General features: G+C 57.4%; 1 protein-coding gene across 3 annotated transcripts; it reads right to left on the bottom strand.

The window, feature by feature from the left end:
- Positions 1 to 1,189: 1,189 nt before the first annotated feature.
- ETV5 (ETS variant transcription factor 5) lies at positions 1,190 to 15,055 on the bottom strand. 3 transcript variants are annotated; one of them, XM_071566610.1, is made up of 13 exons: positions 14,885 to 15,055; positions 14,261 to 14,536; positions 13,984 to 14,071; positions 13,787 to 13,834; positions 13,633 to 13,683; positions 8,547 to 8,676; positions 8,178 to 8,435; positions 6,211 to 6,470; positions 5,452 to 5,511; positions 4,918 to 4,986; positions 4,465 to 4,634; positions 3,640 to 3,741; positions 1,190 to 2,974 (listed from the first exon to the last, which is right to left on the bottom strand). In XM_071566610.1, exons 2-13 carry the CDS (start codon positions 14,303 to 14,305, stop codon positions 2,753 to 2,755), a joined length of 1,503 nt encoding a protein of 500 aa, XP_071422711.1. In that variant the 5' UTR covers positions 14,306 to 14,536; positions 14,885 to 15,055; the 3' UTR covers positions 1,190 to 2,752. The 3 variants fall into 3 exon arrangements, with proteins under 3 accessions (XP_071422711.1, XP_071422710.1, XP_071422712.1); XM_071566609.1 differs by having other exon boundaries at positions 14,261 to 14,397; XM_071566611.1 differs by having other exon boundaries at positions 13,984 to 14,068; positions 14,261 to 14,397.
- Between the last annotated feature and the right edge of the window lie 871 nt (positions 15,056 to 15,926).

The raw sequence follows: 15,926 nt of genomic DNA, 5'->3' as shown, positions 1-15,926 counted from the left end.
CGGTTCCCCCTCGCTCCATCCTGACCACCAGGACTCAGCCTGCTGAAATCCCCATCGAGGTGGGATTACCAAGTGCTGTCTGGAGCTCAGATCACCTGGGTTTTTCAGTCGTGGGCAAGAGGACAGAGCTTTGTTGAAAATAAAATTGGGATAGGGTTGGGAGGCTGGCATGGAGCTCCCTAGGGAAATGCAAGATGTCTCCTAGGGCTGAGCTGCTGATTTAGCTCCTGGAAGGCTTCATGCCAGATGAATTGGTTTTGGCAGGTGTTTGAGATCCTGCTTTTCCCTGCCTGGGCTGGGAGACAGCCACAGGTCTCTGCTCAGGTTAGTATTTCAGGCACAATGGAAGAAGAGCAGCTCAAGAACCATTAGCAATGTGGCTTGTGGCCAGGAGTGGATTTAGGTGAGGTGTATAAAGAGCATCATGGCACTTAAGGACATTCCATCTCTCCACTGCCTATCTAAGGATGGGGGTTGGCTGGGCAATGAAAACCTGCAAAAGAAGAGCTGTCAGAGTATCTCCAACAGCATCAGCCCCTCACCCTGCAAAGGATGGGCTGGGAGCCAGTGGACAGACATTCTGTCTTAGCCCAGCTAAAATTAAGGTCAATGTGACTTGGCAGTTCTGGGGTGTTTGAGCTTTTCTTCAGCACATCAGGGGAAACACAGACCCTTTAACTGAATCCACAGAGCAGCCCTTGCCCTTCACCCACCTCCCTCAGTTTTTTGCAAACCCTGGATTTTTTCCAGCCTAGAAAAGTGCTGAGGGACTGCTACCAGCAAGTCCTGGAGGGGTTTCCTTGAGAGGTCCCCACCAGCTTTAGCTCTGCTTGATGGCAGAGGCTTGGGTTTTCAGGGAAAAGTGAAGGACCCACTGAGCAAACCTGGGGAAGAAGGAATGTTAAATTGCAGCTCACTGGGAAGAAGCCACTCCATTCCAAATGGATCCTCTCACTGGACGTGGCTTTGTGAAAGTCTTGGCAGCATCCAGATCCAGGAGCAACAAACCCAGAACTGGGGAGAGCAGCCCTGCTGACCTGGTTCCAGCTTGACACATGGCCCTGTAGGTCCCAAGTGACAGCTTGTACCCTGGACCACTTCAGATCCCACAGGGACATCCAGGGGCTCCCTCCCAGCCTGGGAAGCATCCCACAGTGCAGGCAAAGCATGAGCCCAGGCAGTCTGGGAGGAACATGAAGCAAGATCCTTTATTGTACACAGTACAGAATGTAATGCAGCTTTGCAGGAGATACATAGCCCTGCTTGAGTAAAGATATTTCAAATCAGTCCTCAGATTAACCCCTTCTGCACTGCAGACCTGCCACACCGAGCAAATGGTTAAAACCCTGTCCCCAAACTGGGGATCCCAAAAACCGAATGCTCCCCATGGGTACAGGCCACTGCAGCCACCATGGGGAGAACAACCGAGTCTTTGTAGAGTTAATCTTCATACTTCCCCAAAAAAGAATGAATCAGATCAAAAAAAAAAAACAAACCAAAAAAATTCCAACCGAAGCTACCTAAAGAAAAAAAAAATTCCTATACAGCATTTACAACGAAAACATGTAGCCTGGTGCAGGGGAGGCAGGTATGGATATATGAGTGGTGGATGAGTGTTAGGAGGTGCAGCAGGGAGGGGGGAGCTGGAGAGAAGTGGGGTACCCAGGGAGGGGAGTGGGGGACTCCCCACCCCTGCCCACCTCAGCCTTACAGCCCAGCTCCAAGGCCATGCTGAGCACGGGGAGCGCAGCTGAGCCGGCACTGCACGTTAGCCCTGGCTCCCCTGGGAAAGAGGACTGGACAAGTGAAATGGAGTGGACCAGACCCTTTGGCAGCCATCCCGGGGGGCTGCAGGCAGGGAGGGCTGCCCCTGCAAACATGCCACCAGCAAAGCCATGGGGATGGCCCCAGGGGCTTCGGGAACAGCAGCCGGGCTGCAAAAAAGAGCATTGCCTTAAAATACAAAAATCTACAAAAAATCAGCTTAGAAACCTTTCTTATTTTCCTAAAACATCAAAAACAAACAACACCCACCCCCCCCCAAAAAAAAACAACCCACCAAAAAAAAAAACCAACCAAAACCCAGGACAAGGAGGGGGTTAGTGTCAGTGTCTCCTCCCCAAAATGCAACCCATGGCCCACAGCCAGAGCTGGGGAGGGTCGAGGAGGGCATGGAGAGGACGCAGTGGATTATATGGGAATAACAGGTTATATGAGGAGGGAGGTTTGGGAGGAAGGCAGAAGGCTTCTCAGGGTTGGGGTAGGATGCTGCACACATCAGCCCCGGGGTGCTGGCCGAGGCGGCCCCCACTGCATCCCTCCTCTCTGTGCAAATCAAAGCCCTTTCCACCACACAAGGCAGCTACGCGGATTGTGCTCGATGCAAAGCAGATTGTCGTGACAACTGGCTCGGTGGCCACGCAGCCCAGTCCTGGGGCACTGCCAGAGCCAGAGCCTGGGGCAGACACTGCAACTTTAGGCTCCCGGTGCCCCAAAACATCACGCTGATGTGTGGCAGGAGGTGCCAGCCACGGGCAGTCCTGTGCACTAGCCCTTGGACAGGAAGGGTGGGAATTCATTGGTGACACACACAGGGTATTTTAGATCCCTCCAATTTGTGTATGCACCCACGTGGTTTGTTGTTGTTTTGTTTATGTGTGTTTTTCCTTATGAACAGCCAAAAATACTCTTTAGAAAACCACGTTTGCCCCAGGTGGATGTGCTAGTGCCGATGGCTCTGCCGGCTGGCGAGTCAGTAGGCGAAGCCCTCCGCATAGGGAAGGCTGGCGCAGGGATCCATCTCCAGCAGGAAGGCTGGGCTGTCCTCGAAGTGTGTCAGGGGCACCGTCTCCTCCTCCGGCACGGGGCAGTCAGGCTCTGTCTTCAGGAAAGGGCGCTGGTTGTCGGGATAGGCCATGGAAAACAGGGCGTCGGGGTCACAGACGAATTTATAGACGTACCGCTCGCCGGCAACCTGTGGGGAGCAGAAGGGAGGGTGTGAGAGGTGCCCTGACCTTTTGCCCTGCCCCTGGGGAGCACTGCACACCTGGCACCAGGGCTAACTCCCCTCCTGCTGCTGCTTGGGGTGCCATAGTGACAGCGAGGACGGTCACAGAGCACTGCACACCTGGCACCAGGGCTAATCCCCCTTCTGCTGCTGCTTGGGGTGCCACAGAGACAGGGAGGATGGTCACAGAGCATTGCACACCTGGCACCAAGGCTAACCCCTCTCCTGCTGCCTCTTGGGATGCCACAGTGACAGGGAGGACAGTCACAGAGCACTGCATACCTGGCACCAGGGCTAGCCCCTCTCCTGCCACTGCTTGGGATGCCACAGAGACAGGGAGGATGGTCACAGAGCACTGCACCCCTGGCACCAGGGCTAACCCCTCTTCTGCTGCCACTTGGGATGCCACAGTGACAGCGGGGGTCAGTGACAGAGAGGGACAGTCACAGAGGACTGCACACGTTGCAACCCCTCCTGCTGCTGCTTGGGATGCCACAGTGACAGGCAGGACGGTCACAGAGCACTGCACACCTGGCACCAGGGCTAATCTCTCTCCTGCTGCCTCTTGGGATGCCACAGTGACAGGGGGGGATGGTCACACCCTGTTGTGGGGTGGCAGGGGGGTCACTCACCTTCTGCATGATGCCTTTCTCATAGTAGTAGCGCAAGGAGCGGCTGAGCTTGTCGTAGTTCATGGCAGGCCGGTTCTTCTGGATGCCCCAGCGCCGTGCTACCTGTGGGGACAGAGGGGGCAGCCATGAGGGCTCCAGCCAGGGCTTGGACACAGATCCTCACAGGAAATAACACCAGAAATGCAGGCTAGGGGCTCATCTCAGAGAGCTGAAGCAGCCAGGGGTGAAGGCATCACCATGGTCCAGGAGTGGTGCCCCGCCTGCCATTATGAACGCTCCAGCTGCAGACATGCAGCCACCGCCAAACCGGGAGCCGAATCAAAAGCCATTTGATTAGGGGGAGCCTGCCAAAAAAGCTGCTTCAAAAAACCACAATTTCCATGCACGGCATAAGAGACATTATGGGTAATTACCCACAATGCACAGCTCTGTGCTTGCTACAGCTGCTTTCAATTACTCCCCAAACAGCTTCTTCCTCTGTGTCACCCTCTGCAGAGCCGCATGGCTCCAGCACGGCAGTGAGCCAGCACGGAGACGCTGCTGAAACCCAGGGTGAAGGATGGGAGCAGTTTGGGAAGGAGGGGGCCTTGGTAGAGGCAACACCACCCATGTTTGGTGACCACAGGCAGCTTCAGGAACTGGCATATGCCATGCCAAGAGCCAGTGGAAGAGATTAACGGCAAATTTCTACAGCTACCTGGGGAGTGAAGACACGTGTCATGCTTCAAGTGCAAGTGTGAGCACTCTGTTGTACTGGGAGGATTCAGCCCCTTCTGCATCCCCCATGGCCACTCCCCAGCTGCAGGGCAGGACCACTTCTCATACCTCCTCAGGCTCAATCAGCTTGAACTCCATGCCCCGGCCAGTCCATGCGATGAAGTGGGCATTGGCAGGGTCATCCAGGAGGGTGACCAGGAACTGCCACAGCTGCAGGGACCCACGCCGCTGGTAAGGAGGGCCCTCGCGGTACAGGGTGGGCTCCTGTTTCACTTTACCTGCCCACACAAACACCTGGTTAAACACCCTGGCAGGATCAGGCCATGGGGTGGGAGATGGGAGAGGTGCTGGGGATGGTGCTGCAGGCAGGGAGGTGGCAGGGACTGAGATGGGCATGGCAATGATGCCAAGCTGCTGTGTGGGATGATGCTCAGCAGCTCGTAAGAGAACTGTACCAGCACTGCTTGGCTTTAGAAGACAAACACTGGATCCCAGCATCTTCACATCTCCCTCCATCATCCCTGCTCCCCCTGCAGGCCTCCTCTGAGGCCAGATTCTTACCCTCCAGCCTCTCTGGTACCACGCACGTGTCATCAAAATACAATCGTGTGTCCTTTTCATATGAAAACCCTATGGGGAAAAGACCCTCAGTGAGCACAGGGCTTCTCCACCACTCTGGCTGGACCCCAAAAAACCCTGGCTTGGCCCAACTCCCAGCACAGGAACCCATCCCCAACTCCAGGAGCTGACTCCTCCCCAGTTATTTCAGTGGCTGAGCGCTGTGCAGCTCTGCCCCCCCTAACTGTGGGAAGCTGGTGGAATCAAAACCCTCTTAGCAGCTATATCAGGCACATTATCCCAGATTACACGGCACTGCTGTGCCCTTGTGGCACACTCGCAGAGGCTGCCGGCTGCTTCTAGTGCTAGTGCCAGTGTATGTGGCTCTTACGAGCACCACGGTGCTCTTGTGGGTGTTTTGGGGGTTCCCAGAAGCTTTGCTGGCCTCCTGGAGGGCTCTGCCTGCCCCAAAAGAGAGATGGGATGGGACCCACCAGGGATGCCACGAACAGGGGAGAAAGGGCTGGAATCACTCACCGTCATGGCTGCTGGGGAAGACATTTCCCCGCAGGTACGAGGACTGGCAGGTAGGCACTTCTGCAAGGGAGATGAAAGTGACATTAAGGATGTAAGTCCCCTGGGTCCCACCAAGCATTTGGCAGCTTATTCCCTACCCCGAGCATGTCCTGCAGCAAAGTCCAGGTATCTTCCCCCCTCCCCATGCTCCCTGGTCCACTGCATCCATTCTCAACATTGGGGTAAAAACCCAGTGTGATTAGGGGTGGTACTGCAATGAACACTGGAACAAGGGCTAAGCTGGCTCAGGTTTACACAGGCCCTGCAGGAAGGGAGGCACCGCCACGCCTCCCCTACCATCTGCTCAGCTGTGCCACTCTCCATCTCGAGGTTGGGATATTTTTAGGTCTTAAGGCGATTAGAGGATTTTTCTATGATGCTGGTGGGGTCCAGCAGTCAGCAATCCCAGCTGGCCCCAAGCCAGGGTTGCACGGGGACCAAATGGGTGCTGTGGGGCACCCCAGCCCGTGGCTATGGCACGGACCACACCACCACATGGCATCAGGTGAATGCCTGCTCTGTTGGGAAGGGAGGAGGAAAGAGAGGAAAGAAAAAGTCAAAGCAGTATCCCAGGACTACAGGAATTCCAGGGTGATACAGCACTCACTGCCTGAGGCTCAGCCCTGCACCCACCATGCTGATGGCAGAGATGCTCTGCTCCTCTAGATGTCACTGGTGTAACCCCACCCAGCACTTTGTCACCCCTCAACTCACACCCACCTGAGTCAATGCAGTAGTCCCGGGGCTCCTGCTTGATGCCCATGGGTGACTGGAAGCCGTGGCCAGGGGGGCCGGACAGACCGGAGCTGCTGGGCTCATAGAGGGGGTCATGGTACTCCTGCTTGAATCCCTGAGGAGGGCGGGGGGCAGCTGGGCCCAGGGGCTCCGACAGCTGCCGGTGGTAGACAGGGCGACTGTCCCCCGGGACCCCAGGCTGCGGTGGGAAGGTGTGGCAGGGCTCAGACAGCTGCCTCTGAAACCTGGGGGAAAGGATATGGCATTACTGTGGAGTGGGGGTGAGCCCTGCCACCAGCTCCCACTCCAGACTAGGACTGCATTAGCAGCTGGGTATCTTCAGGCTGGGGTGCTCCCGGGGTGCACCCATGGCAGGGTGGGATGGTTCCTCAGGAGCATGGCCACCACACGGGCTCATCCCATGGGGGCCAGTGGGGTGCTGAGGAGCCCCATCCCCTTCCAAGTGCTGGGGACCCCATGCTGCAGGGGCAGGATAGCACATGGGCCATCACAGAAAAGCAGTCTGGACTTCAGCTATCTGGAAAGGAGTGAGAAACAGAACCAAAAAGTAGCCCACAACAATCCTGTCTCTGCAAACCAGTAAAATCTGCCCCCAGGGTGAGGGGCAGCACTGCAGGGCAGGGGGATGCTGCACATGGGTGGGCTTTTATGCAAAGCCAAATCCACTCCACAGCTCCAACTGGTTGCTAATCTGCCTGCACAGCTGGGATTAAACTTTGAACTCGACAGCAGGGAGCACTATTTTCGGCTCCAGGGTGCTGCCACCACCAGTCAGAGCCCCAGCATGGCCTTTGCTGGTGGCCATGGATGCGGGACCAACTCGAGGGAGTGCTGCCACATCCCCTTGTCCTCCAACACCTTGAAAGGCGATCTCGGAACTCCGTGCCGGGTGCCGGCTCCTATCAGCTGGCCTTGGACCATTTGGCTTTGTAACCAGAGCCCTCCCAGCTGCCGGGCTGGGATTACTCCATTTCCGATCTGTGTCCCTCTGCCCTTCCTGAGCGAAACCCAAGCCCCACGCTGGCACGGTGCTTCCCAAGGGGTCACAGCTAGCCCCCTGCATAGCTCAAAGGTCACCCAGAGCTCTGCTTTGCTGGGGAGGGATGCTCACCCACTGTGAGCACTTTCCAAGGGTTTCTATGGCCCCACTGCATGGTATTTCCCAGGCTGCCACATCTAGCACCATGACCACGGGGGGGGTGACAAAGTGGCTGTCACCACAAAGGGCATCCAGAAGCCACAAGCAAAGCCAGAGGTCTTCTGTGACCTGCGCTGTGGCACCGACTGAGAGCACCCATGGGAGCAAACCCATGGTGAAGGTGGGGACTAGCAAAGCGTCCAGGGATGTGGGAGTGATGGGGGACAAAGCCACAGCTTCAAGAGGAAGGACGGAAGAGGGGTCTCCCACTACAGACCCCAAAATCATGGTGATGGCATGAGATACACAGGGGAACCCAGGACCAACTCCCAGTCTAGCAGTGCACAGTGACAGGACAGGGAAGGTCACAGCTCCCCAGGCTGGTGGGGCTCAGCTCGGGGGCACAGCTGTAGTGCATGGGAAGAAGGAGACCAGAGCCCTGACTCAGCACCATCACCCGTTGGCACAGGGACAGATGTAGGATGCAGCGCCTGCTTCCCTCACCTTTCCAGAGGGGTAGGAAAAGGCTCTGCCTGATGCTCCAGGGGCTGGGAGGAGCAGTTCCCCATTAGCAGGAGAAAGAGCCACAAGATCCCAGTAGGAAATAGCAAGCTTTGCCACATGGGACCCCGGGCAGCAACATCTGGCCCCCGTCTGCAACTGCAGCATGGGTACAAAAAGGGACAGGCATCCCCCTCCTTCCCCACACTTTGGGGTCACTAACCCACACCAAGAGCCCTCATAAACCCCCAGATGATCCCAGCAGTCGCTAGGGGGGTGGGGAACACCTTACCTGTGCTCTGTGGGGTATTGGTTCTCGGACATCATCTTTGGCATGTGCATGGGCGGGTGTGGTGGCCGTGGCACAGCGAAGGGCTGCTGCTGCTGCCGCTGCTCCTGCAGCACGTGGGGGGCTGGGGCCGCCCCATGGGCAGCCGCCTGCACGGCCGGGGCCGCTGGTGGCAGCACCGACCCAGGCTGTGCAGGGGACACCGGCGTGGCAGGCGGCGTTAATGGCTTGAACCCGGCGGGAGGTTTCCTGTCATAGGCACTGCCAAAGGAGATGATGGGCCAGGGGCTGACGGCGACACCAACAGAGACACTGCCGTGTGGCAGAGTCCCTGAGAGGGCTGCGGGCAGCAGCTGTCCCGGCACTACCTACCAACAGTTGTAGAGGCACTTGTCCCCATAACCAGCACAGAGAGCCTGCTCGTGGCTGCAGGAGGAAAGCTCCGAGGATGGGCTGGGCAGCTCCCGCTTGATCTTGGCCGGAGGTGGGGCGTGCAGGACCACTGCAAGGAGACCAAGGAGGGTACAGGCTCACTCACACAGGAGAGAGTCACAGGGATGTCACCCCTGGGAACATCTGCCTGAGTGCTCTTTGCTTGGCAATCAGGTGCTGAATTATGCCCCAGGAGCATCAGGGAACTGAACCAGGACAGGATGGTGCCCCCACAGACCCCAACACTGGCACAGGAGTGAGCTGGGGTGGCAGGGCAGAACTGGGACAGTCACAGCAGCCCAGGACATTGCTCTCAGAGGGAGAGTTGCTCCCCACTGGGATCCAAGAGGGACAGAACAAAGGCTATGAGAGGGGGACAGGCAGCTCAACAACAGCCATGAAGGAGACACGTTGCTGTGTCCAGGCCAAAAGTCCCTCAACAAGTGGAGCTGAGCCCAGGCTCCACAGATGGAGTGGCTGCCTCCTCAAGCCATGGAGCAAGAAATGCAGGAGCTTGACAGACTGGAGCTCCAAGAGCTCATAAACAGGACACCACAACCCACTTGTCCTCACAGGGGCATACCCAGCTTCCAGAGAGTCAGTAAATGGGATCCACCTTCCCCCAGCCAAGGTGCTCCAAACAGACCCAGCCCCAGGGTCCCACGATTGTATGAGCTCAAGTGACAAACATCCCATTAAACACAAATCCTCACCACCCACTCCCGAGCCTACTTGCTATATATAAACTGAATAATATACGCTTAAGCTAATTAATTTCTAAAAGCAGGCGCTCTAGGAAAGGGAAAATGCCTCGGAGATCTGCACCTAAATAGTGCCTCAGAGGAGAGCCAAGACTAATCGGAAGTGGAGTATCAGCTTCATGTGAAGCCTAAACACAGCCCATCTACAGTGAGAGGAGTAGCTCCAGGACAACTGTTCACAGCTTGCCAGGTAATCAGCTGCTCCCCTAATTTGTCAAAACCTTTAAAAAGCTGCTGACTCCTCTCTCTACCTGTCCCCCTTCCCTGCAAGGGCCCAGCACAGCTGGTACCAAGGGCATAAAACCCCCCGAGAAGGACTTGAAACACAAAGGCCAGTGCTGAGCCAGCACAGCCCCCCACATGCCTTCCACTGGCTCCCGAGCCGGATTTATCCCACTCCTCCTCCTTTCCCCCCTCCCCAGTGAGGTTTTGCCACTCTCAGCATTTCCAGCCGTAACAGGGGGCCGGCACGGTGGCGGCAAAGTCCAGGCGCCCCACAAGCCACGGGAAAGCAAAGGGGAACTGGCTTTGGAAGGGCTCCAGCTGCCTATCACAGGCATGGTTCTCCCAAACAGGCTCTGTGTTGTTGGAGCGAGTTGTTTTTCTCCCAGTCTTACAATGGGGTCTGGTTATTCATTGAAAAAAAAAACCTCCAGTCCCTGAGCAGGCACCACCCTCCATTCACAAACACTTTGGAGCGCTCCATTCATGTGGCTGAGGAAGGAAAAAAAAAAGAAAGGAAAAATTTCCCCAGAGCTTAGTGCTGCCATTCAAAAAAAAGGGAAATGAGCCTTAAGATCCTAACAGAGACCAGCTGTCCAAGCCCAGACTCTGTGCAACGTTTGGATTTCCTACACAAACACCGCAGGGCCAGCCGGCGCTGCTCATACGATGCACTCCTGATGCCCAGCTCAGGGCTGAGGAGGCTGGAGGAACTGAGGGGGCACCAAGGCCAGTGGGGCCAGCACCAGGGAGGGTGGTGGGTTTGGATCCCAGGTAGGAAGGCTCCCTGGCTGGGAAGGAGAGCCCTGCCCCAGCACCCAATGTCTCAAAGAATGTTGGTGCATGAGCACTTTTACCCTTTCTGGGCCTGCCCTCGGCACTATAATTGAAAGCTAAAAAAATACATAAAAATAGGCAGAGGGAGCAGCTCAACTATAGATGGGGCTGGAGAACACGCCTCGGCAGATCCACTCCAGGGCTAAGCCATGGGAGCAGCGAGAGCACCCATGGGAGGCTGATGGCCCCTCTCTGGGCTGCTTTAGCCCCTAGGGACAAAAGGATTTTGGGGAGGCTGGGCAAGGGACCAGCCACATGTGCCACTGCTGTGCCCAGCCAGGAGAGGAAGGTGGGGGACCTCAGGCAAACCACCCCAGTGCCTTACAACCAGCCAAAGTGGAGATGCCCCAAATGCCAACCATCAGCCAAGAGGTCTCCCATGGAAAGGGGTGACACCCCAAGGCCACTCGAGGCCTTGATTTCCCAGTGAATCCTTTGGTGGGGCACAGGGCAGGTTGTTTCCACCCACCAGCATAACTGGACCTCCAAAAGGCAGAGCCTGGAGGACACCAGCTTTGCCAGTAGCACCCACTGTCCAAGCCAAGGGGAAGGCAATTAAAGCACCACTTCCAGCCCAGGGCCCTTGGCACCTGCCCAAGCCATCACCTGGGAGCCAGGCTCCGTGCCTGCCCCTCCATCTCCCGGCGCTACAGGACGCACCCAAGGTCACGCCAGGAGAGAAGCCAGAAATAGAAGCCAGGCTCCTGCTTTCCTTTGTTTAAACAACTCTTCCTCACAAACAAACCTCTGGCTTTCATTTTGGTGCATAAGAAAACCCACTCTGTGCCCTGCCCATGGCTTTTGCCACGTGCCTCCCATGCAGGGAGGCCACAAGTACCGTGGGAACAAGCCACCTTCTGTGGTCCTTGATCTCCTCAGAATGATCCCATTGCTTCTCAGGTATATAAACAACTGAGGGAGATATAACTCTGTACACCCTTCCACTCTCCTCCCCAGGACCACATTGCTGGTGAACCCACACCTGTGTCCAGCCAAGGATACAGCATGACAGCCAGTGTGGTGAGCTCTGTGGAGTCCCTGCCTGCCCAGGAGGATCCACCACTTTCCTGGGCAACTCATAAACACTGAATCCAGCCTCTTGCTGCTCAGCCCAGGGTGCTGAGAACAAAACATCCCTCATTCAGAGCAGCCCTGCTTTCCCTGCAGTGGGATTTCCTCCCCAGCACAGCAACCCACTGCCCTCCAGCATGTTATTTTGCTCCTAAACCTCAACTTTAAGCCCTGTCTGCCAGGGATCTCGGCTATGGAATTGGGAACAGCAAGTGGGAAGCAGTGGAGCTGCAGGCAGGGTTTTAGCAAGGTGAAAAGAATGCTGAAGTTCTGAGACTCCACACAGCACAAGCAGCAGTGCATGACTCGCCCATCGCAGTGGGGTCCAAACTGAGCCTGCTTGTTGCTGCTGTGCCAAGAGAGCTTGGCCCTGAGAATGCACAATGGGGCAGGAGACTGAAGTTTGCTCAGGATAAGAGAGCAGAAGCTTCCTCAATAAAAAGGCACCAACGGCAGGAACAGAGTCCAATGGAAGCCCACATAGGGACTGAGAAGGGATTTACCTTCCCCTGGAACCTAAAGGACACTGAACCCCAATGTGACTGCCAGCCCAGGAAAGCAGTTTGTCCCCGTTAGTGAAAGCCAGGTGCAGGCAGGAGCTGCACCAGAGCCGTCCCTCTTTTCCTTTCCACATGGCACAGGGTTCAAAAATGGAGTGAAATGAGAAAACAGGGTCAGAAAGCTGTAAACTGGAGTTTCTCTCTCCTTTAAAATCTCTTCAGTGCAGGGATGGAAAAGCCAGGCTCCCCATTCCCCTGCAGCTGAACCTGAGCTCCCTCAAAGCCAACACAGCAGCAGCAGAGGAAACCTTTGCTTTCTCTCCCTAGGAAAGTTAAGGAAGGTTACTGTAGTGGGGAGTCATGCAGGGAGATCTCTTTTCAAGTGACGGAGTCGTTTCAACGCCAGGTCTGCAGGCTGAGCAGGTCAGAACATTTTAAGAGTCCTGACCCAAAGCCTTTTTCTTATTCCCCTCTTTTCCCTGCATTGCCCAGAAAAGTTTGTCTCTCCTCCCTGAGCTCTTCAGGTTACAAGGAAACAAGAGACTGCCAAAAGGCACTGGAAACAGCTTCAGCTCCAAGAGCCACCCTCCCACGCACACTGCAGTTTCTACCGCTCCGAGCAAGAGCTGCCGGGCTGCGCTGGGGATGTCAACAGTCCGTTGTGTTTCTGACTCCAGGCTCGCCTTTCATCTCAGGGGAGACAGGGAAAAAAGCACATCTGAAACTCGGGCTGTCTGGAGCAGCTTAATGGCAAGCTTCCCACTCCGAAGTAATCAAAAAGCAATAATTAACATGCATTTGCTGTCGGAGGAGATACCCTGCTGCATGCTGTGACAGAGCTGGAATGAAAAATCTGTTCGACTGCAGGCTAAATTTGATTTCCTTTAAGTTCCGTAGCTGTCTGGCTCAGTAGCAAAACCCAGCCACCAACACCAAGCTACTACTTGTGCTTGCCTTGTAACGACTCAAAACATCCTGACTGGCCCCCCCCTCCCCCCCCCCCCAGCCGACCCTTAGAGCACCCGAGGCTGCACAAGCCCCATACGCCATCCCCCAGCCCTGCCCTCGCCGCTAACCCAGCAACGCACCGCGGCTCAGAACCAACTCTGGCTCTTATGCAATTCACGAGGGACTGCATTTTCACTGGCCTCCTTTTAAGCACGCTCGCTTGCCAGTGATTAATGCTGCTTAAAGCGGCTCAAGTTTCACTGCTCAGGCCCACTCTTGCCAACAGCGCTGGGCCAGGACTGTGAAAAGCTCCAGAAACTGCAGAGATTGTGGCTAACCAAGGAGCCCAGCACGGGCTCTCGCTTCTACTTGAAAAGGAAAAGCAGCGTTTAGAAGCAAATCCACCTTACTACGAACAAGCAGCGTGTCTCAGAGGAGCCCAGAGATGAGTTAGAGAGATTACCACGCTTTTGGCCATGATTTTCCCTATTTCCAAAAGACAGGACATTTCAAGTTTCATCTCGATGCACCCAAACCACACGTTTTCTCCCAAAAGCCCACGATCCCACATTTCAGCTCCAGCAACAACTGCTTTCTCAAGGGAGCAACTCCAAACCCAGTGCAAAGTTTTGCACAGGCACCCAAACATTGGCCCCTGGAGAACAAAAAGTCAAAACAATCACTTACAGTTGTCAGACTGGAAATCTGGGACAAATTGTTCATCATCGGGGACCTGAGCTAAAAAAACCAAAGAAAAAAGTGCGTTTATGGTGTTTTCAGTTCTCAAAAAAAATTCTCATATAAAGATTTTACATGGTAAAAGGCAGAGGTGAAGACTTGCCTTCAGCTAGCCAGGCCTCTTGGAGCTGGCTGAGATCCTGGAAGAGCTCTGGAACAGAGTGAAAGACTTATGTGCTCCACAGAAGAATAAATAAAACTGCCATTATTTGCAGGATTATTTCTAAACCAATGAACGCGAGGCAAACGCTCTCGCTGGGCCACAGAGAGGCCATGCCCGCCTGGGCCAGCCCTGCCTACCTTCTGAGTCGTGGGCCAGGTCGGTCTCCAAAAATTTCCTTTTCCTATCGGCCCCCGGCCGGCCTCGGCCCTCCTCTGCACAGGACTTCTGCAACGACCAGGGCCCGTGAGAGCGGCAGCCCCCAAGGCTGGCGGGTGACCGCAAGGGTAACAGGGTGCCTCCAAGGGCAAGGGGGGGACTCCCAAGGATAAGAGGTGGGTGGCCCAAGGGTGGGGAGGGGGTGCCCCCAAGGTCAGGAAGAGAGGTGTCAACAGGGATCAGGGAGGGCAAACTTACGCCGGGGCCCATGAAGGGAACCTGCTGGTCGTAGAAGCCGTCCATGGTGCGGGGGAGGCGGGCAGTGCCCCCGGCCCGCTCAGCATCGACGCCGACCCGGTAAGAGAGGTCCCGCCTGGGCTCCGGCAGGTGCGCGACTGGTGGGTGGAGGGGACGGGGAGGGGTCAGGATCAGCCCCTGGCCCCCGGGCTGGCTCGGTGCGGGGCCTCCCAGGGGAGCCGGCCCGCTCCTGCCGTGACGGGTCGCAGCCCCCCAGCTCGTGATGTCACCTAATTTCTATAGAAACAGCCGTGACATCACGCGCCGTAGGAGCGGGAGGAGGCAGCGGGGGGGGGCGGGCGGCCCGCTCGCTTCGCCCCCCCCCGCCCCTCTCCCGGCCCTGCCCTCCCCTCCTGCCCCCGCCCCTCCCCGCGCCCGGAGCCGCAGGGCCGCGCCGCAGCCCAGGCCGTTCCCACGCGCCCCATTCATAAACTCCGCCCCCCCTCCCCTCTTCCCCCGCGCGCGCGCCCGCCCGCCCGCACGCGCGCGCCCCCCGCCATTCACACCGCGCGGCCCGCGCCATTCATAAACACCGCCCCCGCCCCAGGCCCGCGCCGCGCCCCCGCCGCCAGCCCCGCACGTTACCCGGCCGGGCGCCGCGGGCTCAGGCGGCGCGGGGTCAGCGGCGGCGGGCCGGGGCCGGGGCGGGCAGGGGCCAGCCGGGGCCGGGAAGGCTCCGCTCCGCTCCGAGCCCGCGCACCGCGCTGCGCTCTGCGCCGCCCGCAGCCCCCGAGCCAGCGCTCTCCGCCACGCCCCGCCCCGCGCCGCTTGTTTACCCTCCGCGCCGCCCAATGGGGCGCCGCCGCTCGGCGCCCCGCGCCCTCCGATTGGCTGCGGCGCCGCCCCCCGCCCGCCCGCGCGCCGCTCCACCGAGCGCCATTGATGCCGGCCGAGTGGGCGGGGCCCTCGGCGGCCAATGGGCGCGGCGGGATTTGCCTGGCTCCGCCCCCAACGTTTTTCATTCATAAAAAAATAGAAGGTGGCAAAGGCTGGCGGATGGGGCTGGGGCAGCGCAGCATTTAAAGGGGCCGCGGCCCGCTGCAGGAGGGGGGCTGGGGGGCTAACGGGCGGCCTTGGGGGGGCTGGTGGGGCAGCCCAAGGGACCGGATCCGGCGTGGCAGCCCAAGGGACCGGATCTGGCGTGGCGGGCGAACCTAGCCCGTGCACACCGTGCCCAAGAACCTGCAAGCCATGTAGATGGATGAACCCTGGGCCTCACAGGCCGTGAGGTCCTCTCCTCTTTCTTGGGAGGTGGTTTCACACTAGCAAGGCGGCTTCACACGGGTCCCCCTGCAAGCCCCGGGGTTAACCCACGCCTGAGTGCGTGCTTGGGTAGCCTTTCACCTGCAGGCACCCTGCAGCAAGGGTTGCCTTTGAGAAGGGGACAGGAGAAAAGTAGTTCCCACCTGCAGGGGTTTGGGGCTGCCTCAGCCACGGATCCCCCCAAGCAAGTTTGTGGACACGTGCTCTTGCAGGACTGCAAAAGTCCCAGAGGTTTGGGAATGAGTTTAGGACAGAGTGGTGCTGCTGGGGCCTGTCAGGCACCCTACTGCATCATTTCCATGCTAAGTGCACCAGTTTCCCCACCTGTAACTGAAGGTGGTAAGACCCACCATGGGGACCTGCC

The sequence above is a fragment of the Pithys albifrons genome, chromosome 11 (genome assembly GCF_047495875.1).
Source record: "Pithys albifrons albifrons isolate INPA30051 chromosome 11, PitAlb_v1, whole genome shotgun sequence".
Lineage (NCBI taxonomy): Eukaryota > Metazoa > Chordata > Aves > Passeriformes > Thamnophilidae > Pithys > Pithys albifrons.
This window is presented reverse-complemented; position numbering and strand designations above follow the sequence as displayed.